Source organism: Protopterus annectens, chromosome 2.part1 (assembly GCF_019279795.1).
Source record: "Protopterus annectens isolate FY-2018-M chromosome 2.part1, PAN1.0, whole genome shotgun sequence".
NCBI classification, from domain to species: domain Eukaryota; kingdom Metazoa; phylum Chordata; order Ceratodontiformes; family Protopteridae; genus Protopterus; species Protopterus annectens.
Genome location: NC_056729.1, coordinates 1,074,797,245 through 1,074,822,144, shown reverse-complemented (window position 1 = coordinate 1,074,822,144; position 24,900 = coordinate 1,074,797,245). Strand labels below are relative to the sequence as shown.

General features: G+C 39.6%; 1 protein-coding gene across 1 annotated transcript in view; it reads left to right on the top strand.

Annotated features, from left to right (window-relative positions):
- LOC122794934 (adhesion G-protein coupled receptor F3-like) overlaps positions 1-24,900 on the top strand; it is a 190,830-nt gene that overhangs the window by 100,294 nt on the left and 65,636 nt on the right. The window contains exon 4 of the mRNA XM_044063529.1: positions 18,363-18,509. Coding sequence (XP_043919464.1) covers positions 18,363-18,509 — 147 coding nt within the window. The remainder of the gene's footprint in view (positions 1-18,362; positions 18,510-24,900) is intronic.

Genomic DNA, 24,900 nt, shown 5'->3' with positions numbered 1-24,900 from the left:
GATGATTGGATGGGAGATAGGAAATTCACCCCAGGGATCACTTCTGTGGCAATGTTCGACAGGGGTGCAGGAAGATAATTTTCTTGGGTGGCGAAAGCCAGGGTACCTTTTTGGCTAGGCTTATATAATCCCTAGGGCCAATAGCCTAGTACCTACCTATGAACCTGTTTAAGGTGGTTGATGTAATTTCCTTTTTTGTTCTGATGAAATCTTTTGGTAATTGTCTGCAAGGACAAATGCCCTTAAGAGATTTTATATTTGGTCTTGTTTTTTTGGAAATGGTTTATTAAACTTGTAAGATTACATTGACTGTAGTGTTTTGGCTTTGTACCTCTTTTTGACATGGGTATCATATTGACATTGCCCATGTAGATAGAGGTCCTGTAGTACCACTTTATTTTCTGAATCCATACATTTTGCTTTGCATGTAGATGTGGTTGAGTCCCAGATCCTGCAGTTGTTCTAAATACCTTTCTTTAAGCATAGCTCTATATCATGTTCTGTGTCTGCCTGACAGTATATATGTATACCCATAATCTATAAGGAAATGGCAGGCGTGGTATGTGTACTGACCACATATTTCCTACAAAAAGTACAAGTAAACAACAACCCTGATGAATACAATAACAGTTAAAATATGGTTTTGGCTAATTACATGTCTACAAGGCACATAGCAGTAAAATAATAATGGACCTGACTCAGAATATGAGCCGGGGGGGGGGGGGGGTCTGCTATCAAACTTAATAGCAATCTGTAATCTACTAATTATACTACACTTACAAATGTACCTTCTAGGAAAGGTAAGGCGCACACATGCTAAAAGTCTTGACAAAGTGATATTCCTCACAGGCATTAGGGTCTACAAACAGTCAAAGGTAACATTCTAGAAACGAATGAATTGTGCAAGAAGTAGCACATCCTTTATATATGTAGATATCTGACTGATATGGAATGTTTTGAGAAAATCAGCTCATGGGATTCAAACCCCTTCAAGATAGGTTTCTTCTGTAGCATGATGATGATTTGGGATTATAATTCTCTAACATGATGATACTTTGGAATCATATTCAGTTACCCCTCTGACCATGATGAGTATGCTTATTAGGGCTCACTATTGTTTCTGAACTACTCAATTTGTGTAACAAGTAAGCTTGATGAACATTGTCTTGATTTCTATCTGATATCATACACACAACTAAATACCTGAAGAGATCTTTACACATCCTCAGGAAGCCCAGAAAAGTGCCATACTCATATCTCTTAAATGTATCTCACTGTGAGTAATGTTCCTCAATTTAACTTTTAAAGCAACATGTTTTTTGGAGTTCCAAATGAAAGGTTCAGTCACATATTGAAACATTATCAAATTGTTTAACTGATCTTCTTCTTCTTCTTTCAGCTTTTCCCGGTTAGGGGTCGCCACAGCGGATCACCTGTCTGCTCATGATTGGCAGTGGAGTTTTATGGTGTCGAGTTGCCAGCCCAGCACCCAACCATCCACAGAAGACACACACATGCACGCACTCACGCCTAGGGTCAATTTAGAGTGTCCAATCCACCTACAGCATGTCTTTGGGATGTGGGAGGAAACCGGAGCACCCATAGGAAACCCATGCGACCACAGGGAGGACATTCAGACTCTGCACAGAAGGCACCCCAGCCGAGGATCGAACCAGAGAGCCTCTTGCTGTGAGGCAGCAATGCTAACTGCTGCACCACCATGGCCACCCAAATTGTTTAACTGATATCCATGGTAAATAACACAGAATAATATTAATTCATCAAAAGAACACCATATAAGTATAGATTGACATGTTAACCACATTGTGAGCAACCTAGCTGAAGCTGTTGTTAAGCTGATAGTAACTGTTCCACGTGTTGCTCATTTGTTGAATATTATGAGAGCTGGTGTTGCACAGTGTATAGATGGAAGGTTAACAGTAATGATCATACTATCTTGTACCATCAGAAAATGAAGTCACTGTTAAGTACATATTCTCAATACCAAAATCAAGAATGGAAGACTGCCATTTTTCACACATTAAAGTGTCAGTGGAAGCATAGTAATACAATACCTGTATTTTATTATTTTGCCATCCATCTTGCAAATGAGATTCTCTTCAGAGCTTATCATTGTGCAAAGAATGGGACACAGAGAACTGTTTTGGATGTCAATTCTATGCCATTTTTCCTCTGAAATCTTTGAAGGTGAGACGAGTATCACTGAAATTGCAGTCATTGCAAGCATTCCTTGCCGTGGAGGATGCTGACATTTGTGCAGTCACTGAAACCTGGTTCGAAGCTGTGAAGAGTACCCCAGTTTTACCAGGTTGCTCATCCTACCATACTTTCAGAACCCAAATGGAGGGCTACAAAGCCAAAGGAGGTGGAGTGTTAATATTTATCAAAGACAAACACACCTCCAGGCAGGTCGAACTGTATGACACTCAGGAGACACTCCAAGTGCAGTTAACTGCTGACAAAACATCTATTCAAATCATAGCTAGATATAGACCCTCAACCAGGACTCAGGGAAGCCCACTCCACCTATGTGGACTTACTTGAATCCATCAAGATTCAACCCTCTGCCCTGATCCTGTGTGACTTTAACTACCCCAACATAGAGTGTTTCTAGCCCAAACATGAACGTCCAGAGATTCTGCTACTTCATCAGTGCCAGTGCATTGGATCAGCTGGTCAACAGCCCTACAAGAGGTGAAGATATCCTGGACCTGGTACTAACCAACATGAGTAGCCACTGTAGCACACCTACAGTGGCATCCTCCTTGGTAAGATCCAACCATAAAGTGGTCACTTCTGAAGTCACCATCTCCCCTTGTCAGGGTCAAACAAATTTTTTCCAAAGCTGACTGCAATCTCCTTGGAGCAGGTATAAGCAACTTCATAGCCACTGTGCCTTCAGTTGGAACTAGCACTAATGTCCAAGCCTACGCCAAAAAATTATATGAGCACCTACATAGCTGTATGGACTCAGCAATACCTGAATTGACCAAATCATCTTCCTCAAGGAAGAGTAAACCTGTGTGGTGGACAGCAGCAATAAACAAACTCTGTAATAAAAGGAAAAAATTGCTGTCCAGGAGCAAGAAAGAGCAGGTGTCAAGTTAGAAGCAATCTCTCCTTTGTCTGAACAAGCAAATAAGATCACTGGTGAAATACTATAAGGCTAATTTCGAGTCGAAATTGGCCATGTCCACTATGGACAATCACAAGGCCTTCTTCACATATGTCCACAATCTCAAAGATAACACCCAAATCTGCTCTGAACCGGTGGTCAATAACACCACATACACAAAAGCCATAGATATAGCAAACCTGCTGGCAGACAGATTCAGTTAAAATGTCTCCCCCTATACCCCTATCAGTAAACCAGGCCATCCCCAGCACCTGCCCCCTCCATTCTTCACCAGGGAGCAGGTCTTCAATGCTCTCTCAAAGCCAAAAAAAATACAGTCTTCATGTGACCCGATTAAAATCCCTGGCTGTATCCTACATGAACTCAGGCATTAGCTCTCAGCTCCATTAGGCACCATATTCAACCAAAGTCTGAGCACCTGCTTCACGCCCAGCCAAATGGAAGACAGCCACTGTCATCCCTCTACACAAAGGTGGATCATCCACTGACCCAGGCAATTATAGGCCCATCAGCCTACCTAACCTGATCTGCAAGGCCATGGAATGCATTATCATGGACCTTATAAACAATGACATTGGTAGCCTCCAAATACTTGACCCCACGCAGTTTAGTTTTGTCAAAGGGGGATCATACCTGTTAAATTCGTTGACTTCTTCAAAACAGTCACCAAAGCCATGGACAAGGGGAAGACAGTGCACACCACCTACCTTGACCTAGTCAAAGCTTTCAACACTATTCTCCACTCAGGCATAATAGATAAACTCTCCCAACTAGGCATCAACCCGTATGTTACCAGATGGATAGCTAACTAGCTCACTGATAGAACCCACTCAGTCAAAATAGGGGAAGCCACCCCTAGTAGTAGACCTGTAATGAGCAGTGTACCCCAAGAATCAGTCTTGGGGCCTCTCCTGGTTGGGATATACTTTTCTGAGGTGCAGCCAAAACCAGTGGTCTGTAGCTGACCAAGTTTGCAGATGCCTGCAAGCTGGGTGCCATTTTAAATTCCCCTAATGATGTAAACATCCTCCAAGATGGCCTTACCCAAACTAATGACTGGTGTCAGAAGTATGGCCTCCAACTGAATGCCATGAAATGAATCATTAACCCCTATGCAGAAAATGGCATCCCCACTAGTTATCACATTAATAACAATGTACTAAGCATGCAAACAGTCATAAGGGACTTGGGCACCCAGGTTGATAGCAACCTGACTTTTGATCGCCACGTTGCATCCATTCAGCAGAAGGCTTTCTACATGGCCCACCTCATAAATAAGGGTACTTCATCCAGGAACAGGGAAGTCATAACATCTCTGTACTCCTCCCTTAAAAGACCCATTATTGAGTACAATGCCCCCTTTGGCATGTACCTTGCCAAGCATATGCAGCAGCTGGAGACGCCACAGTGGTTCCTGACCAGGAAAATCCAGAGTCTCAAACACCTGTCCTATACTGATAGGCTAAAAGCCCTGTCCCTCAACTCAGTCTCATACAGACTGCTTAGAGGTGACCTGTGTCTGGCATACAAGGCCATCTCAGACCCAGCCTTGATGGAGTTGCTGCATATCCATAAGTCAAACTCCACACAACCCACATACAAGGCCTCAATTTGGTCTGTGATATGAATAGAACTTGTTGGCAGGATAGCTTTGTGTCCCAAAGACTCCCCAATCTGTGGAATAACCTCCCTCTCCATGTCAAGCAGAGTACCTCTCTTGCCCTCTTTAAGAGGAACTTGGGTGTCTGGATTGGAAAAAGAAAATACACTCCTGGGATCCCACCTGTGTCCCTGCTGGACAGGGGAAGCAGGTGATAACTTTGTGGGAACATGGGTGAAACTCTTGGCTAGGCTTATAAGGGCATCCGAGCCAATTGCGTAGCATCATCCTATGAACCTATGGAGAAGTTGATAGCAGTGTTTTGTTTAGAGCACAGAGGTGGATATCCTCCATAAGAATTACCCTGTGGACTCCTATGGGAGTGCAGTACTCGGTCAGAGTACAAGGCTGATGCCTGTAATAGTTTGGCGAAAACTGTCAACCATGCTATTAGTATTCCATGCAGAGAGGAAAAGGGCTGTCACAATTACAGAAAGTTGAGTTGATGCAAGCCTGATTCCTTGACCAATGGAAGGCTGAACTTAAGGCACAAACACCACCTCCACATTGTAAGTGCAGAATTATGTCACTAACCAAATACCCCGCAGATGCATGCCACCAGACAATGTTTTCATTCTGCCTTTATTTTTATCTTGAACTCCTGCTGAGATTGAAAGGAAGAGACAGATGCATAGAAGCAGACTAGAGTGTCTAAGAGCGCACCTGGATAATTTACAGATGCAGTTTTGAAAGATGTCTCTTTTTGCCTAGTAACAGTCGTAACCTTTAAAATAGTTGTGTTTAACTTTTATAAGCAGTATGACATCTCTCAGTACTGGAATACCATATGGGAATTAATATGGCTGTGCAATGCTAGAGCTGTATTTCTGCATGTCACCCCAGTACAGATGGGGAGGTGTCTTGTCATGTTATGTATGTGGATCAATGTTGTAGCCTCAATCCCCCCTTAAAAAATGAGTGGTGTTATGGCAGGCTTAATACATGTCATTCTGGTTATGTCAGTGCACCAGCATAAGGTCCATATATAATTATTTCTTGGCTGGATAATATACAATACAGAGAACACATAGCTGTCCCTTGTGTATCTCGTATACTTGATATTTTAATCATGTGATCAACAATTTCCTTATATATACATACAGTTGCATTATTCAAAACTGAAAAAAGCATCAAGGGCCACAAGTACAGGTATGCTATTCTGATCAATGCTCTTTCACTTAATATTCTCTTATGTCAGACTGCAAGTGATGATGATAGTGTTTGGCTTAAACCTCCACCCAAATGTAATAATCATACAAACAGATTGATAACATGCTGTTTAAGTCCTGCTTTTAAAAGGTTACTTACATTTACTGTATAAGCATATTCATAGTTAAGAAATGCAGTTTTATTATTTTTATATGTCTCTTCCTCAGACTTCTTTGTTGCTGTAAAAGTGTCATAATTCCACCAGAGGGAAACTGCAAATCACATCTAGCCTTCCACAATTGCCTCCATACCTCCTGCCTTATCTTCATCAACTGCATCAGATAACCCTGCACTGGAGGACGGCACAGTGGTACCCACCTGTAGCAGTGCAAGTTGGAGTGACATGTTTGTCATCTATCTGGAGCTGGGAGAGATTGTGTGGGGAGGTGATAATAGACGCAGGTTGGATGCCTGCATCAGCAATACAGAGAACATGTTCCAGCAACTCATTGGTCACATACCTGTCCAACAACACCTCCAGCTTCTGAGGCATGACCAAGTGGTGACAGCTCCCAGGATGATGCATATTCTCTGACTGGGTTTAAGCTGGCAAGGACTGCATATCAAAACAACCAGTCCTATCCCAAAACCTAGTGTTGCCATCATTTTTGTTTATCCCACACCCTGTCAGTCATGTCCTTCCATGTTACCTACCCTCACCCCTTACACACCTTTTACTGCCCTCACTTCCTACTCCAACTTTCTCTTCTTAATGTGAAAAAATTAAAGAGCAACTGCCCTGCAAAAAGTACTTGACATACACTCCCTACTTCCCAGATATTTCAGCAATGTATTATAGCGTACAACGCCCCTTTTGGTATGTACCTCACAAGACATCTACAACAACTGGAAAGGCCACAGAAATACCTCACAAAGAGGATTACCATCCTCCTACAGATGCCCTACACAGACAGTCTCAAAAAACTCCATCTTTACTCTGTCGCATATCGCCTACTCAGAGGCGATCTCTGCCTAACATACAAAGCTATGTCAAACCCAGAGATGTTGGACATGCTTCACGTAAAGAAATCCAATTCCTTTGAGCTACATGCCCTAGGGACCTAAACCTTGTCACCACAATAAACAGAACATGCTGGAGGGATAGATTCCTGTCTCAGAGATTCCCCATACTCTGGAACAAACTACCTATCTATATCAAACAAAGCTCCTCATTAGCACTCTTCAAGAAAAATCTTGATGATTGGATGGGAGATAGGAAATTCACTCCGGGGATCACTTCTGTGACTCTGCTTGACAGGGGCACAGGAAAATAATTTTCTTGGGTGGCAAAAGCCAGGGTACTGTTTGGCTAGGCTTATATAGGCCCTAGGGCCAATAGCCTAGTACCTACCTATGAAGCTATGTACCTATGTCTGGCTACAACTGATCTGACTACAAAGTGTAGTTGTTTGACAAATCCTTGATAATTACAGTCAGTAAATAATTACCAATGCATTTGTTTTAGATCAACCTTATTGAGCTAAGAAATTGAGAGGTCTGCTTCCATCTCACCTCCATTCTGCTCATCTATATTTGCTCACCTTGTGCAGTACCCTCTGCTTGTTTTCCTTTTTTATCTTGATCATATACTCTCATTTCCAACATATAATGAGGTGAAAAATAAATGAAAACATTGCATACGTGGCTATAAAGTGTTTATAATTAAAAATCATCTTCCTGTGGTTAACGTTGCATGACATTTGGCATAAAACAATATCAGTGGCCAACTATAACTTCAGGGAAATTATAGTTTCCGTCCCATAGCAAAAATGAAGAAAAATCCTTGACATGCACAAACGATGTTGCCATTGATCATACAAATGAGCTGAGTGTAGGTGCTTATCACCAAGCAATAATGAAATACAATAAAGTTAGCACTTTCCATGCAATGGCTTCTATAGCTCAAAATATTAATGATGTGAGGAGTCTATTCTCAGTGCAGGGACCTAATCCGCTGAGGGTGGTATATTTTTATAATATTCTGTATTCAACATGAAACTATATTCCATTCTAGCAAAGTGTGTTTTTTTCTCACACTTTTCCTCTGAGTGCTTCTTTTGCTTAATGGGCTAATGCTATGTTTCAGAGGTTATAAGTAACAAAGTCCTGGATTCAAATGCATTTAGGCACATTTCAATAGTCTTACAGTCATTTATTCCATTTTCTCTGAAATAAAACATTCCTGTCATCATTGTACAAATTTTATCAGGATCTTTGGCACTTTCTAACAAAATTTAAGAAAGAATTATTCTAGCACTGTTGTGCTAAGAGGTTATGAGGTACCTTCCTATCCCACCTCCCTACAGCTCATTCCGTATTACCTCAGGTACTACCATCTATGTGCTTCCTCTTTTCACCTTGGTCCTGAGATCCTATTTCCAACCTTCAACCTGGTCAAAAAAAAATGCAACATACACACATACCCACAAAGGGCTTATAAAACAACTCATCTTTCTGTGATCATACATTCCAGGACAGTTAATGGTCATATATAGAAATGACACTTCATATCCTATGTCAAAAATGGAGGAAAATCCTTGCAATGTGGTATGGCCTTGCCATCAGTGCTAAAAAGTTAATTAAGCACAGATCCATATAGGATCATAGGAAGTTATTAGGCTATTGCCCCTGAGGCCTTTATAAGCCTAGCCAAGAGTTTTGTCCATGTATAGACAAATCAGCATGCAATCACCTGTCCAGCAGGGACACAGGTGGAATCCCAGGGCTATATTGTCTATTTCCCATCCAGTTATCCAGGTTGCACTTAAAAAGGGATAAAGAGGTACTCTACTTGATGTGGAAAGGGAGTTTATTCCACAGATAAGGGAACTTCTGGGACACAAATCTGTCCCGCCAACAAGTCCTATTGATGTCACAGACCAGGTTGAGACTGCGTGTGCAAGTTACTCGAGTGGACCATGACTTGTGGATATGCAGCAGTCCCAACAGGCGGGGTCTGAGATAGCCTTGTATGCCAGACAGAGGTTACCTTTGAGGAGTCTGTATGAAACAGAGCAGAGGGATAGGGCTTTTAGTCTATCTGCGTATGGAAGATTTTTGAGGCCCTGGATCCTCCTGGTGAGGAACCTCTGTGGTCTCTCCAGCTGCTGCATGTGCTTTCTGAGGTACTTGCTGAATGGGGCATTGTACTCAATAATGGACCTTATAAGGGAGGAATACAGGGATGCTATGACTTCCTTGTCCCTGGAGGAGATACCATTACTTATGAAGTGGGCCATGTAAAAAGCTTTCCGTACAATGGAAGCAATATGGTGGTCAAAAGTCAGGTTGCTAGCAATATGGGTACCCAAATCCATCACAACTGACTGTGTGCTTAGGACGTTGTTATTAATGTGATCACTTGTGGGGACATAACTTTCCCCAAAGGGGATGATGATGATGCATTTTTTTTGTATTCAGCTTGAGGTCATGTTTCTGGCACCAGTCATTTGTTTGGGTGAGAGCTTTTTGGAGGATGTCCACATCACTAGGGGAATTGATGACAGCACCCAGCTTGCAGTCATCTGCAAATTTAGTCAGCCATAGCCCATGGATTTGGCTTGCAACCCAGAAAAATATATTTTAAATAACAGAGGCCCCAAGACTGAAACCTGAGGTATGACCCTCAATATGGGTCTACTGCTTGAGGTGGCTTCCCCTATTTTGATCAGGTGGATTCTATCCCTGAGCCAGTTAGCTACCCATCAGGTAACATACAGATTGATGCCTAGTTGAGAGAGTTTATCTATTATGCCTGACGGGGGAAATGTGTCGAAGGCTTTAGCTAGGTCAAGGTAGGCGGTGTGCACTGTCTTCCCCTCATCCATGGCTTTGGAGACTGTCTCAAAAAAGCCAACCAGATTTAACAGACATGACCTCCCCTTGATGAAGCCAAACTGTGCAGCAACAATGTGCTCAACAGGCAAATGTACATTACAGTTAAGCAAATGTCTTTATCCTAATTGTTTTAATGTATATGTGCACTCATTTAATAGTTCCTGCTGTAACGATGTACTGACAATGGTGTTTAACTCCCATGAGGGATGTATAGTGTTTTACACAGATCAATATCCACTCTGTAAATGTGCTACATTTCCCTGATATGTTTGTTTTTTGGCCTATTTTTATCTGACTGCTTCACTAGTTCCCCTTGTGAAAGCAGCACTGCTATGTATAATCGCTATATATATGTGTATATATATATATATATATATATATATATATATATATATATATATATATATATATATATATATATATATATATATATATAAATAAAAAACACATGGGTTCAAATCCATTAATATTTATCTTTCTTCTTCACCCACCTCCATTCTGCTCAATCTTTATATCATCAACTTGTATTGTACCCTCTGTTTGCTACTATTTTTCATCTCTCTCCTATAACCTTTCAAACCTTTAATCTTGCCTAAAATACAGTAGCATACAACATACATTCCCAAAAAGGGAATAAAAAAGAAAAAAAATTATCTTTCTTTAGTCTTGTGTTGAACAACAGATCACAGTGAGCTGATATGTTATGTCACATCTCATGGCAAAATGAAAAAAAATCCATGTGCTAATAACGTTCTATGTCTATATGAAATAAAGTAAACATAATACATGTATGTAACAGCTTCTCAAACAAAGTACATTCATGCAGTGATATGTACATTTCCAATAAACTGGGAAGGGTTTTAATCCCGATTGTCCTATGTTGTTTTAAAATGTGTAGTTTTCACTTGTCAACACTGTTCTAACATGTTCTAACATTCCCTTGAAATATATGTTTTCTGTTTCACTATACGGTTTCACTTGATAATGCAGTGCTTTAGAGAGTATCATTTAGAAAAACACAGTTTCCAATCCTTTGAGGTGCACTTTGTATTAGTCTGCAAAACAATCCATATCATGCTCTAATAAATTACCATTTCTCATGGATATGAGCCAATCGTCAACATACATCACCTTGCTCATTAAGTTTATCTTGCTTCATATTACTTTGGTGACACATGTTGACAATCGACCCGTGCACTAATCATCAACATATCTCACCATATTTATATGAAATAAGATACATCTAATGCTTCTTGTTTAACTCCTTCCATGTCTCAGTGTACATTGCCAGTAAAATTGTTGGAGGTTTTAATCCCCTGATGGTTGTATGTTGATTTACACTGTTCATTTGTAATTGGTAATGCTGTTCTAACATTCCGTCAGAATGTGTTTTTCTGCAGATGTTTGATTGACTGTTTCTGTGACGTATTATGCTAATCCACTGGTTTATAGACAAAGGCAGATGCTCAGATCCATTCTGGAGTGTTGCTCTTTTCTTTCTAGTAAGAGTTCTATTCTCCTGAAATTTGCTTTTCAGTTAGCTTTCCTGTGAGTGCTTCTGATACCATGCTATGCAAGGGTTCAAATACATTCAAATGCATGTATTTCTTCGGACTATCGTGTTTCATTTACCTGAAATAAAACATCTCTATCATCAGGTTGTAAATTATGTTATGGAATTTGACACTTTTTACCAAATTTATTTATAGATCTGTCTAGCATTGTTGCTACAACGTGAAGCAATATGCTTCTAACCCATCTTGATCCTGCTGTTCCTTATTTGACCACCTTATGTTGTACTCTCTTCCCTTTTAATCTATATGTTGTACTCCCATTTCCAACATATAAAATGGCAAACGATAGATGCTACACATGCCCACAAAGGGTTTATAAAGTTATAAACTCACTTTTCTATGGTCATAAATTGCACAGCACTTGGCAGAAGGCAAAATCGGTGGTCATATATAACCACAGAGAACTTGTGCATTTCACATCCTATGGCAACACTAATGCCTCACACAAGTGAGATAGGCATCACTGCACATAAAAGTCTATTAAAAGTGCAATTAAGGCCTTCACCCTCAGTTTTTCGCTTTTTCAATTGCTCAGTATATTCATGCAACGTTTTTACAGTGTCAGGGCACTGGTGGGGGTTTCAAATCCCAGGGGGTTGTATATTGTTTCACAAGGATTGGTTTGCAACCTGCATGCATGTTACATTTCTCTGATATGTATTACGTTTGCATTTACTCTACCAGCTTTGATGACTCCCCTTGTTAATGCCCTCATGTGAAGAATTTCCATAGGAAAGTCATGATATCAAATTCTTTGAGGTCATTTTTTTTTCTTTTCTTGACATAACATTCTGCACATGTGCTTCATTTCCCTGATATGAATTTTTTTTTGGCAGCTTTTACTCTGCCTTATGCAGTGTCTCCACTTGCAAAGAAAATGTGGTTATTCTGCCATGTGGACTTAATTGAATGGTTGACTCCCCTGAGAATATCATATTGTCCTATATTTAATGCTCAGAATTAACTCTGTCCACAAGGCAATCTAAGATAATAAAGCCATGGGCTGTGCTGTGTCTGTGGCAAGGAAATGTTAATCATCCACACTGGACTGGCCACGTGCACGTATAATTAGTATTCTTGCTTCTCACACATGCAATGTAAAGAGTGCTGGCTAGGCCATGGTTGTGGATGTGGTATTTCTGAATCCCCATGTGCATATTTGCAATACTTCACTAGAAATTCTCACTAATTGATTAGATGTCTATCTTCTATAGTAATAGAAAATGTGGAATGTGTGGATAAGTTAACCAGCATCCCTGAAACATTTATATTGATATTCATTGTCCTGGTGTTCCTCTATTTTCAGTTTACTGTTTTATTTTATTGTACTTTTTCATAAAGTAAGTGTATATTTTGGTTTAGGATTTTGTTTTTGGTTGGCAATTTAGGTTATTTCAGGCAATGTCAGTGTCTAAGTTTTGTGTACAAAGTATATAACATTTTAGTTTTTATCATTTGACATAATATTGAGGATTTATGATTTTTTTGCAGTTTTGATGGCCTACCAATGGTGAGCTTTAAAGATGATATAGAAACAACACATAGCACATAAAGGCATACACACACACACACACACACACACACACACACACACACACACACACACACACACACACACACACCACACCACGTGAATGGGAGCCTTACACATGCATATATATGCACACATAATGGAAGACTTGACATTCTTGAAAAATGTGACTTGCTTTTCCATTTCTCTTTGGTGGGCATCAAATTTCAACAGTCAGAAGACAGATACTGCATAACTAATCTTATGTTTTAAAGCATGTATAAGTCATTACATTTCTCAATTAGCTTCAACAAGATCTGTAGACTGATTAATTCAGTAAAGATTTGCCAACGTCTAAATCAACAACTTAGCACCCTCAGCATTACTTAGTGTTGCTACTTACAATGAATAACATATATTGGGCTGAATTCAGAAAGGTTACTGTGAGATATATCCCTTGTGTACATCTTGTGGAAGTCAGACTTACCGCAGTGCTGTAACATGAGGAGGTGCAGCACCATGTTGGGTTGTCTCTACAGCCAACTACAAATGTTAGTGAGGCATTCTGGGAGAGTTCAATGCCAGTTAACCATGTGTTCTCCTTCAAAACTGCTGTGATAAGGTATTTACACAGCTGAATAAGGTACATCGCCTACCTGTATTAATGAAGATTGACAAAAAGTAGTGCACACCCATCACAACAGATCTAAGTGCCATGTGTGTGTGTGTGTGTGTGTGTGTGTGTGTGTGTGTGTGTGTGTGTGTGTGTGTGTGTGTGTGTGTGTGTGTGTGTGTGTGTGTGTGTGTGTGTGTGTGTGTGTGTGTGTGTGTGTGTGTATGTGTATGTGTGTGTGTGTGTGTGTATGTGTGTGTGTGTGTGTGTGTGTGTGTGTGTGTGTGTGTGTGTATGTGTGTGTGTGTGTGTGTGTGTGTGTGTGTGTGTGTGTGTGTGTGTGTGTGTGTGTGTGTGTGTGTGTGTGTGTGTGTGTGTGTGTGTGTCTGCCAGGGAGGTCACAGTAAGTGGTTACTTAGGGGATAGTTAGTGTAGGTGTCTTGAATGAATGGATGAGTGTGTCTGTGAGAGTGATTATGTGGGGGGTTCTGTTTGTGCATATATGTCTGTGTGTGAGTGTATCAGCATGAATGCGTAAATGTGTGTGTGGAAGGAGGGCTGTCAGACCTTCATGCTTCACTAGACTAATGAGCAAATCCTGTAACCTTGCAGAGAGGAGTGATTGACACAAAGGTTAACTTTTTTATCATATCCTAAAGGCACAATTTTGCAGCTTGAAAGTCATGGGGTGACTGAAACACTAGGCACCAGGGATACCCTATATAGCATGCCGTAAAGGCACTTAAAAGGATTCAAACCTTGTTTCCTAAATCTAACACATAAAATGGTAATCCTCTACAGAACCATAAGATACCAGGGGTATTGTTAAAAGTCATAAAAATAAAAAAATAAAATTATATTGAAAGCAAAAGGTGGAGAAAAGTTTCAAACTCTGCACCTTTAACACTGATAGCAGCTACCCTAACCCACTCTGCTAACAAGCCAGTTAGTATAAAAGCTATTTTTTTATATAATAAGAAGAAGGAAACTTTAATGTCTTGTTTTATTCAATGATTAAAACTGCCATAAGTTACAAGGGACAGGGTACCAACAGCAGGCAACAGCAGGAGCATCCTGTAAAGCCAGAGACAGATAATTGAAATGGATGGGGATGCATTCATTTGTGGGAGGCATTCACACAAAGCTAGGAGTAAGACTAGACGATACAAGGAAGAATTTTTTAAATGTAATAACTCAAAGTCACTTAAAAGGTTAAACAGATAAGCAGTTCTAGCATCACAATGCAGTTTCTGAACAAGAATAAGTATGACATTTTAATTTCTGGCATTACAGATTGACTGGAATCATCCATAATTTATGTGAGCAGGAGAAAAAAATAAAAAGAGGCAGTAGAGATGTTCTGTCACCCCGGGGACAGATATGAGGAATGTAGATGTGTGCATGGGGTTGTGCAAGAGTCAATCAGGGGTTGCATGTGTCAATGTAATGTATAAGCCTCTTGTGTTAACTATCACAGGTAAGTGCTGATTTGCACTTGTGTTAGTTAAGGGCAATTCAGTGTCATGCAGATTAGCACATAATGAGGCCTTTCCTCTTTGCAGTTAAAATATCTCTGAATCTCAGTTTTCAAATCGCTTTAAACAACCCCTTATGGCCGCATCTCTTTCAGCCAGTGGTGGAGATCTTTCTGAGTCCCCAGGATTATTTAGCTTTTTTGTAATGTTGTTTGCTTCACAAATGTTTTTTATTTTATTTTATTTGACATTTCATAACTGGGTTGGTTCAACTGAGCCAAAATACAACATTTTCAGTGAAGACCCAAGGAGAAAAGCTCCATTACATAGACATAATTATAAGAGCAAATAAAACTCGGAAATAACAATGAATAAAGCAGAAATCATAAAAACTGTATAAGACTGCATACTCAGAATTATAAGTAGATACAGTAAGAAAACATACATGGCATATGGAAACAAATACACTGCTAAAGATATCTATAGAAAAACATACATATTTGCATGGGTTGTAGTAGTCAGATGTGTGGAGTAGAGAAAATAGACGGAGCAATACCAGTAAACAAAGTATATGAGTCAGAGAGTAGTTTACCTCTCAACTGTACAGATTATTGCAGAATGTCCAGATTTTTTTGCCTCATATTTTTGGTGTGTTCCTCCTAAAATGTGTACCTTTCTGGCAAATAGCTGAGGATTGAAGTCATTAAATAATGACAAACATTTGAGTTTAAGACTCCACATCATTCAGAAAATTCATGCTAATGCAAAATCTATTATTCTATCAACTTTTTAAGTTTGTAAGAGCAATATTTAAAATCTGTCCCTATTTGTCCCCCCCATCATTTTAGGCTTTGTCAAAATGTTTTGCTCTAAGAGGTTGAGAGGTACTGTGCAGGGTACTGTTGACAAAAAAAAAATATGTGGAAGAGATTAGGTAGGGTCATGACAGTGACAGGTCACAGAGTCAATAGAAATTGTTTTAGCTTTTTTTTTTTTTTGAAGTGTAGAGGGGAGGGGGGTTCTTATGCATGAGGGTAGTTTATATCAGGCCTAGGCTACAGTGTGTTTATAGATTAGTTTTCCTGTATTTTTGCTAGGTTTATTGAGGGCAAGGAGTTGTTGATTGGATGTACAATGAGAACAATTGGGAGTTTAATAAGTGATGAGAGAGGAGAGGGATGGGCAGAAGTGGGTTTGTAAACACTGGAGTGCAGGATTCGAAATTGAGTCAATTGAAGTTACTGGGGAAATTCTAGCCATTGGAGTGTACTGACAGCAAGGTAGTGGTGCGAGTTATATGGTAATTTGGTAGCAAATCGAGCTATTTTGTAATATGTTTGATCTAACTTGGATAAAAGTGTAGATTGGATATTAGTAAAGACTGGAGCTGCATAAAGAAGGCAGGGAAGGAGAGGAGTGCTTGACCCAAGGAGAGTTTAGTGTCAGAGGTAAGGAATTTCCTATTTCTATATAATAGTCCAAGTTTTTTTTTTTTAATACTTTGTTGGATGTGCAGGTTTAAATTTCAGATCATCATCAATAATGGTACCTAAAAGTTTAGTGTGGGGCTCTGCCTTAATGGTGGTCATGTCAAGGGATGTAATAACAAAGGTAGATTTATGGTGAGCTAGAGGTTGAGGCAGGAATAGTTTAGGATTTTTGGGGATTTAAAATGAGCTGATTGTCTGAGAGACATTTTTCAATGGAAAGGAAAGAATTTTGGGTATGTGTGTGTGGACGTCAGAGATAGTGTTTGAAATTGTAAGAAGTGTCAAATTGTCTGCATATTGAATAAGGGAGGATTGTTTGCAGGGAGTAAGGAGGTAATTGGTGAAGATAATAAAAATTAGAGGTCTGAGAATGGAGCCTTGGAGGACACCAGTTTTGATGGGTAAGAAGGAGGAACAGGAGGTGAGCCATCTGACTTATTGCTGCCTATTGGAGACATAACTTGTGAACCAGTCAAGAGAGGGTCCAGACAGGTTGAGATTAGATAGTTTAGAAGTAAAAGGTGTGAAGCAATGTCAAAGGCCTTGGAGAGGTTGAGGAAAAGCTAGGATACCCATTTGTTGTTGTCTCTGGCCTTGGTTACAGTGTGGGTAAAAAGATAGCAGTGCAGTGGCAGTGCTATGGTATGGCCTGAAGCCAAGCTGTGTGGGAATCAGCAGGTTTTCCTGAAGAAGAAATTTCATGAGCTGACTGTGGATGTATTTTTCAAATATTTTTGATAAATAGGGAAAGTTTAGCTATGGGCCTATAATTAGATGGGTTTGTAGAATTTGCACCTTTGTGCAAATGGACAATGTAAAAGGGTTTCCAAATGTCTGGGACTGTGGCCTCTTAAATGGATCTGTTGATTAGTAGACTGATAGGGTGGGCTATGGATTCAGTGGCAAGTTTGAGGAAGGGTGTCCATAGAGGGGAAGAAAGGTTTAAGTTTGAGAAGTAGTGATCTGATATAGGCAGAGGAGACTGGTTTGAGGGAGAAAAGGTTTGTGCTGTCTGGGTTAGAAGAGGTGAGAGGGGGGTCAGGGTTGCAATTGGTACGTGTTAATTTTTGCACAGTATCTATGAAGTAGTTGTTAAGAAGGGTGAAAGTTTCTAGTGGAGTATTATTTGGGAAAGGGAGGGTGTGGAAGGGTTTCCAGGATGAAGAATTTTGTTTACAGTAGTCCAAAAATTGTGTGGATTATATTTTCTGGTGAATTGGGGTGAGGTGTAGAAAGTTTTCTTATTGCTACTGATTAGTTTTTTTGGAGAGACTCCTGAGTTGTCTGTAGTTTTGGAACAGAGATGGTGTTTTGGTTTTAACCCAGCTTTCCATGCACTATCTCCTTTATGCATTAGGGATTGGGTTTCTTTAGATAACCAGGCAGCATAGTTAGCATGAATTCTGATTCTCCTAGGTGGAGCAAGGGAGTTGAGAATGTTAATAAATATCTGATTGAACTTTAGCATGGCTTCATTGAGAGGGAGCTGCCAGAGGACTGATTGGATGATGAGTGAAAGTAAGGAGTTAACTATTTCAGGGTTAAAATTGGACAGGTTACGACAGCCTTGGTAAGAGTGTGATTTAGGTGCTTGGAGAGTGTATTTTTGGATGTGGGTAGGAAGAAGATCCCTCAAGGTATCAGGTAAGGTAAGGGAGGTATGGTAGAAAGTGAGCATTGTTTTCCTACTTTGGTATTTGTCCAAATTACATTTTTTTGTAATTTTATAGTCAGGCTTGATCTGTGGTCATACATACATAACAATGTATTTAGAACTTGGTTATGAAATTCACCATGATGTATATGATTGTCATGCAAATGTTTTCATTATTTGTAGCTCCACCACCGCAAGCAAGTGGAGGACAAAACTGCACAACTTTGTTAATAACCAGTGATAATCCTAATGATGGAGACAGCTATGTCTGCACATATGCAAACAAAATTAATCAGAATGTTTCTGGATTTATAAATGTCTCAGTTGTAAGTAAGTACATATTTTTAAATTGGTATTTCCAAACATTGAACCCAATTTTATTTTCATGTATTAGATACTTTGAATGTACATAAATAATGAAATTAAGCTATGTGATAATCTTTGTATACTTTAAATATATGTAAGAACATTTATCCACTTTTAGAAGTTTTTTCCAAATTTGCATATGATGTAGTAATAATTTTTGAGTTAAGTACAGCATATATTGATAGATAGAAAGACAAACAAGTACTACAGAATGCATTTCCTATTGCATATATGCATTTAAGAGTACTGTTTCCAAAGTCTGGGTTTCTTCTTTTTACTGTCAAAATGTCAACTGTTTATTTTAAGTACAGTGAATTTGATCACACCTTGGAGAATACATCTGTTTTCTAATTACCTTGAAACTATTCCCCAGACACTGAAGACACAAAAAATGAAAATTCCATTGCTAAATGTATTGCATATTTGCTATGCATATGATGATATATAACTATAACCTTTAATCCATGATTATACTCATTGAGATAATGATTGTTTTTATATTTGTATGGCATTCTGAGAATGTACAGCATGGTCATTGTGTAGAAACATTTTGCTTGATTAAAGCCCAAAATGAAATTTATGCTTACTTGTATTTAAAACTGTGTTAGGCTGTTATTGACTGTGGTATATCATATGTAGTGCTAGCTTTAAAAGTAAGATTTATTTGCAGAGGTTAATTTATAGAAAACACTTTTTAAGTGTTTCAACTGCATCCAGAGCCATCCAAGGTAAGAAATAAATATTTTGTTGATTTACCACACCTGTACTTGATTTATACAGTGATTAGTGTTTTTCAACATTTTAAAACATTTATTTTGTGATAAAAATAGTTATTTTTCTATTTATTGGCTTTTTTAGTTTTGTTTGACTCCTAATTACTTTGCAGAAGGGTGAATTAGTTAGGGACTTAGTTGTCTGGTAGTTGTTTGTTGTATAATCTGTATTTGAGAGCCACTTTTGCTCTACTTTTACATTAAGATATTTCAGGATCATCCTTTTTGTGTCAGAATGCATTTACTTGATCTCTTTACGAAGCACACCAGGAAGCTCAAAGTGTGCTTCTGTATTGGCTGTCGGGCCCAGGAGTCAGCTTTCAAGCTTTTTTCTCTACTATAAATCAGGCAAGTTTGTAAAGGTCTTTGTTTATTTACAGAGAACCTTGCAACACTTTTCAACCGTTTTAACTGCATCTTGAGCCAGCCAAGCTAAGAGAATATTTTCTTGATTTATTACACTTGTACTTGCTTTAAACAATGATCATTATTGTGTTGAGTATTTTTAAAGCATTTATGTTATTTTGTGACAAAAATAGTCATTTTTCTGTTTGTTGGCTTTTCTAGTTCTGCTTTCCTCCAAATCACTTTGTAGAAGGGTGAATTAGCCAAGGGACTTAGTTGTTTGATAGTTGCTTGCTGTTTAATCTGCACTTGAGAGCTGCTGTTATTGTGCTTGTACATAAAGAAATTCCAGGACATCCATTTTGTGGCAAAAAGTGTGTACCTGGTGTCTTTGAGTTAGGAAGCACATCAGGAAGGTCAAAGTGTGGTTGTTTATTGGGTAGAGGGTACAGGAGTCAGCTTTTAAGCTTTTTTCTCTACTATAAATTAAGAAATTTGCGCACAGCTACCCACTAAGCAGCAGTGATTAGCAGTTCCCTGTATAATTGCAAATTCCTAGACAGTTAAATCTCCCTGCAAAGTTAAGATTAGGTCCAAAACCTGTTAAACAGTGTGGCATTGTGTGGAACTGAGCTTAAAACAGCTAACTTGCACATCAAATAACAGTACCATATGCTAACACTATATAACATCTTACACTTAACCTCAAAACTACCCTAGGAGAGCTCTCTTAAAAATTATTCCTTAGTTCTAAGCAGTCCACCCTATTCCAGGTGTAGACAACACAGATATGCAATTTCCAAATGTTTATGTGGCCAATTTAGTATATTTGGGTATCCAATGGTAATGTGGGAATTGTCTCATGTTCTCTGACAAACAGTTAATCATTAAAGAAAATAATATGGTATGTGAGATAAGTAAATACACAACTCCTTTGGAGGCAAAAATCTCGGAGACTACAGAGGTTATCAGGAATATCCACACTATATCCTCCATATGCCCTGCTTACCACACACATAGATTGTCTTATACTGAGGTACTTAAAAGAAACATTTCCAAATCCCAAAAACCTCCAAAGCCATCTAATGGCAACACTGCTCCTCAACAATCAGTTAAACACACACCAAAGTCAAGACCAAGCATCTACATAAGCCTACATCCGATGGTCCCCCAATAGCAAAGCCCATAATGCAAGGATACACTCTTTCTAATACTCTTGTCATTGGTATTCCACTGTGCACCACACATATGCCCTACCCTTCAGGTTAGACAAGGAGAAGATAAGGGTTAGTTGTCTATTTGAAACTAGGATGCATAATATTACACATGCATTAAAGCTACTGCACCCCAGGTAAAAATATGATTGCATCATAGTCCATGTGGATGTATATGACCTGAGACGTACCTCAATGAACTATATGAAAAGAGACATAGTGGGTTGCTGTGCATGTGTGGCACATATAGGTATGGTCCTTGCATTGAGCAGCATTCTACCTGCACCAAGGATGATAACACAATATGAACATAAAATGATTGATTTTAATAGTTGGCTTAGTATTTGGAGTCACTTCAGGGGAATCCAATATCTGTCAGCACAGGAGGACATGGTCAAAAGACCAGGTTGCTTTGCCAAGGATTAGCTGCACCTATCCACCCTAGGTTTTCAGACACTGGCTAAAACTTTATCCACCTCATTAGAACATTTTTAGGCAAAGCTAAAAGACAAAACTACCAATATAGAGATAAAGTCCACAGGTGACCTTAAGTTGTTACTGCTCAATGCTAGGAACCCAAACAAAAAACTGTATACCCTTCAAGCCCTTCTCACTCTGGAGAATGTAGACATCTGTGTTGTTATCAAGCTTTGAGTTAAAGCTGTAGAAAGTACTTCAGCAGTGCAAGGTTACAATACCTTCCACACATTTAGACCAACAACAGTACAGACTGGAGCAAAAGGTAGAGGTTTCTCACTCTAGGTGAGCAACAAACATATCTACAGGTTAGTTAAACAAGATGAAACCATGGAGCTCATCCATGTGCAAGTCACTACCCTATTATGGCTAGCTACAGGTCACCATCTATGCCTCTAGAGTCTCACTATTCTTACCTAAATCTACCAGAGGCACTCACCATCCAACCAAACACCCTGTTCATGGGTTACTTTAACTACTCCTCTTTAGACTGAGAAACTCACAGGCACAATGCTTCCTAGACTTCATTAACATAAACACCCTGGAACAAATAGCGCACACTCCAAGTAGAGGATCAAACATAGTGGATCTGGTTCTCACCAACATGAGAGAATTTTGCACCTCATCCACAACCCTCCACCCCCATGTCACAACCTCACTAGTGAGATTGGATCACAAAGTTGTCTCCTTTAATGTCAACCCAGAAAACCCAGCTAAACCAGTAACAGTTAGGAACTATTCTAAGGCAAACTACATCCTAGTATGTGACAGTTTGTCAAAATTCAAGGCTGCCCCCAACCCTGAGACCACAGCTACCTATGCAAAATTATTCAAAGAGTTACTATAAAAACATGTAAATGGCTGCATAGAAGCTGCCATACCTCTCATAAATAAATGTAAAGCACACATTAAAAACAAGCCCCACTGGTAAAATCCTCACCTAAACAGGGTATATAATAGAAGAAGAAAACTTATGACCAATATCAGGAAGAGCAAATCCCTTAAAGACAAGTGTTCTCGAACACAACTAAATAAGAAACTAAAAGGTCTAATTAAGTCCAGCAAGGCCAATTATGAGGGCAAGATAAATTTGAATGATACGGGCAATCAGTAGGATTTCTTTAGCTATGTCCAGAACCCTAGAGGTAACACATAACAGTGTACTAAACTTATGATGAACAGTACCATCTGCAACAATAAGAGTGACACAGCAAATCTACAGGGTAATAAATTCAGCTCAAACTTCACCCTCACTTCCCCCAACTCTACCTAGTGAAACTCCCTCCAACATACTTTCCCCAGTTATCAGCAGGGGCCAGGTGCTGACAGCACAAGCTAAAGTGAAGAATACCACCTCCATGGGTCCTGACAACATTTCTGGTTGCCTCCTGATCAGGCTAAAATATGACCTATCAGGACCATTTGAGGCACTTTTCAACTAAAGCCTTGAAACAGGCTAGATTCCAAGTGAATGGGAGACCACAACAGTCATTCCCCTCCTCAAGGGTGGACGATCAACCGACCAAGGAAACTACAGTCCCATTAGTCTAACAAGCCTAATATGCAAACCATGGAATGAATTATCATGGAAATGATAAACAAAGAAACAAGGAAATTGGCAAGCAACAGACACTGGACCCATCCCAATTTGTCTTTGTTAAGAGAAGGCCTGCCTACCTACGTGGGCAGACTTCCTTGAGTAGGTCATCAAGGCAATGGAGGATGGTAGAACAGTGACCTCAGGCACCCATTTCACACATGACTGTAAATTGGGAGCTATTATAGATTCCTCCCATGACACAAACATCTTACAAGTGGGTTTAACACAAACAAATGTCAGGTGGCAAAGCCATAGTTTAAAACTCAATGCCACAAAATGTATTATAATGTCTTGAGAAACTGTCAATGCATTTCAATTCCTCCATCGATAAAACACCCCTCAGAGTTGACCCATTAGTAAGGGCTCTAGGAACATATGTAGACAGTGATCTGGCCTTTGACCAGCATATAGCTAAGATAATAAGAAAATCTTTCTATGTCACCCAGCTCATAGGTAAGGGTATGGCATCAAGGTCCAAGCAAGTTATAGTACCACTCACCTTGGCCCTCATTAGACCTGTCATTGAATACAATGCCACCTTTGGCATACATCTAACAGGACACTTGCAACAGCTGGAATGTCCACAAAGGGTTTTCACCAGGACAATTCAGGGCATGAATATCCTATCCTACATTGATCATCTGAAGGCTCTGTTTCTGTATTCAGTTTCCTACAGGCTGCTGAGAGGTGATCATTTCTTGGCTTACAAGGTTTCCTCAGACCCAGTCTTAATATAGCTGTTGCACATGAGCAAAACAAACAGCATCAAAAACACTAGATCCAGGGATGTGAACTTTGTTTGTGACATGAATAAAATGTGCTGGAGTGACAGATCTGTGTCCCAAAGGATTGCTATACTATGGAATAGGCTCTCCATCCATGTAAAACAGAGTACATCCCTGACCATATTCAAACAAAACCTTGACAATTGGATGAGAAATCATAAATTTAACCCCAGTCTGGACCCATGTGTGTTACGGACAGAGGCTGTCAATAAGAAAAGTATTATCTTAACACCCTCTACTAATCCTTAGCTACCTGCCTACTGATATGCCACCTCCATATGACACTTGGGACTCAAATTCTTTGGAGTGTGTTGCTAGGCTTGTAAGGGACCTAGTGGTCATTAGCCTAGTGACAACCTATGAACGTGAGAATCGATGAATGTGCCATTATGTTACTATGCAATCCATGGAGTGGATTATCATGGACTTCATTAACAAAGACATTGTCAACCTCCAGACACTCGATCCTACACAGTTTGGTTTTGTCAAGGGGAGGCCATGAATGTTAAATTTGGTTAACTTCTTTGAGACAGTCACCAAGGCCATAGACAAGGAGAAGATTGTGCACACCACCTACCTTGACCTGACCAAAGTCTTTGATACTAATACCCACTCAGGTATAATAGATAAACTCTCTCAACTAGGCATCAGTCCATATGGTACCAGATGGGTAGCATACTGGCTAACTGACAGAACCCACCTAGTCAAAATAGGGGAAGCTGCCTCAAGTAGTAGTCCTATAATAAGCAGTGTACACCAGGAATCAGTCTTGGGGCCTCTGCTGTTTGGGATATACTTTTCTGAGGTGCAGGCCAAAACAGTGGATTATGGCTAACCAAGCTTGCAGATGACTGCAAGCTGGGTGCTGTCATCAATTCCCCTAGTGATGTGGACATCCTCCAAGATAGTCTCACCCAAACAAATGACTGGTGCAAGAAACATGGCCTCAAACTGAATGCCAAAGCATGCATCATCATCCCCTTTGGGGAGAGTAATGTCCCCACAAATTATCACATTGATAATAAGGTCCTAAGCATGCAATTAGTCGTGAGGGACTTGGGCACGTAGTTTGATAGCAAACTGACTTTTGACTACCATATTGCCTCCATTGTATGGAAAGCTTTCTACATGGCCCACCTCATTAGTAATGGTATGTCATCC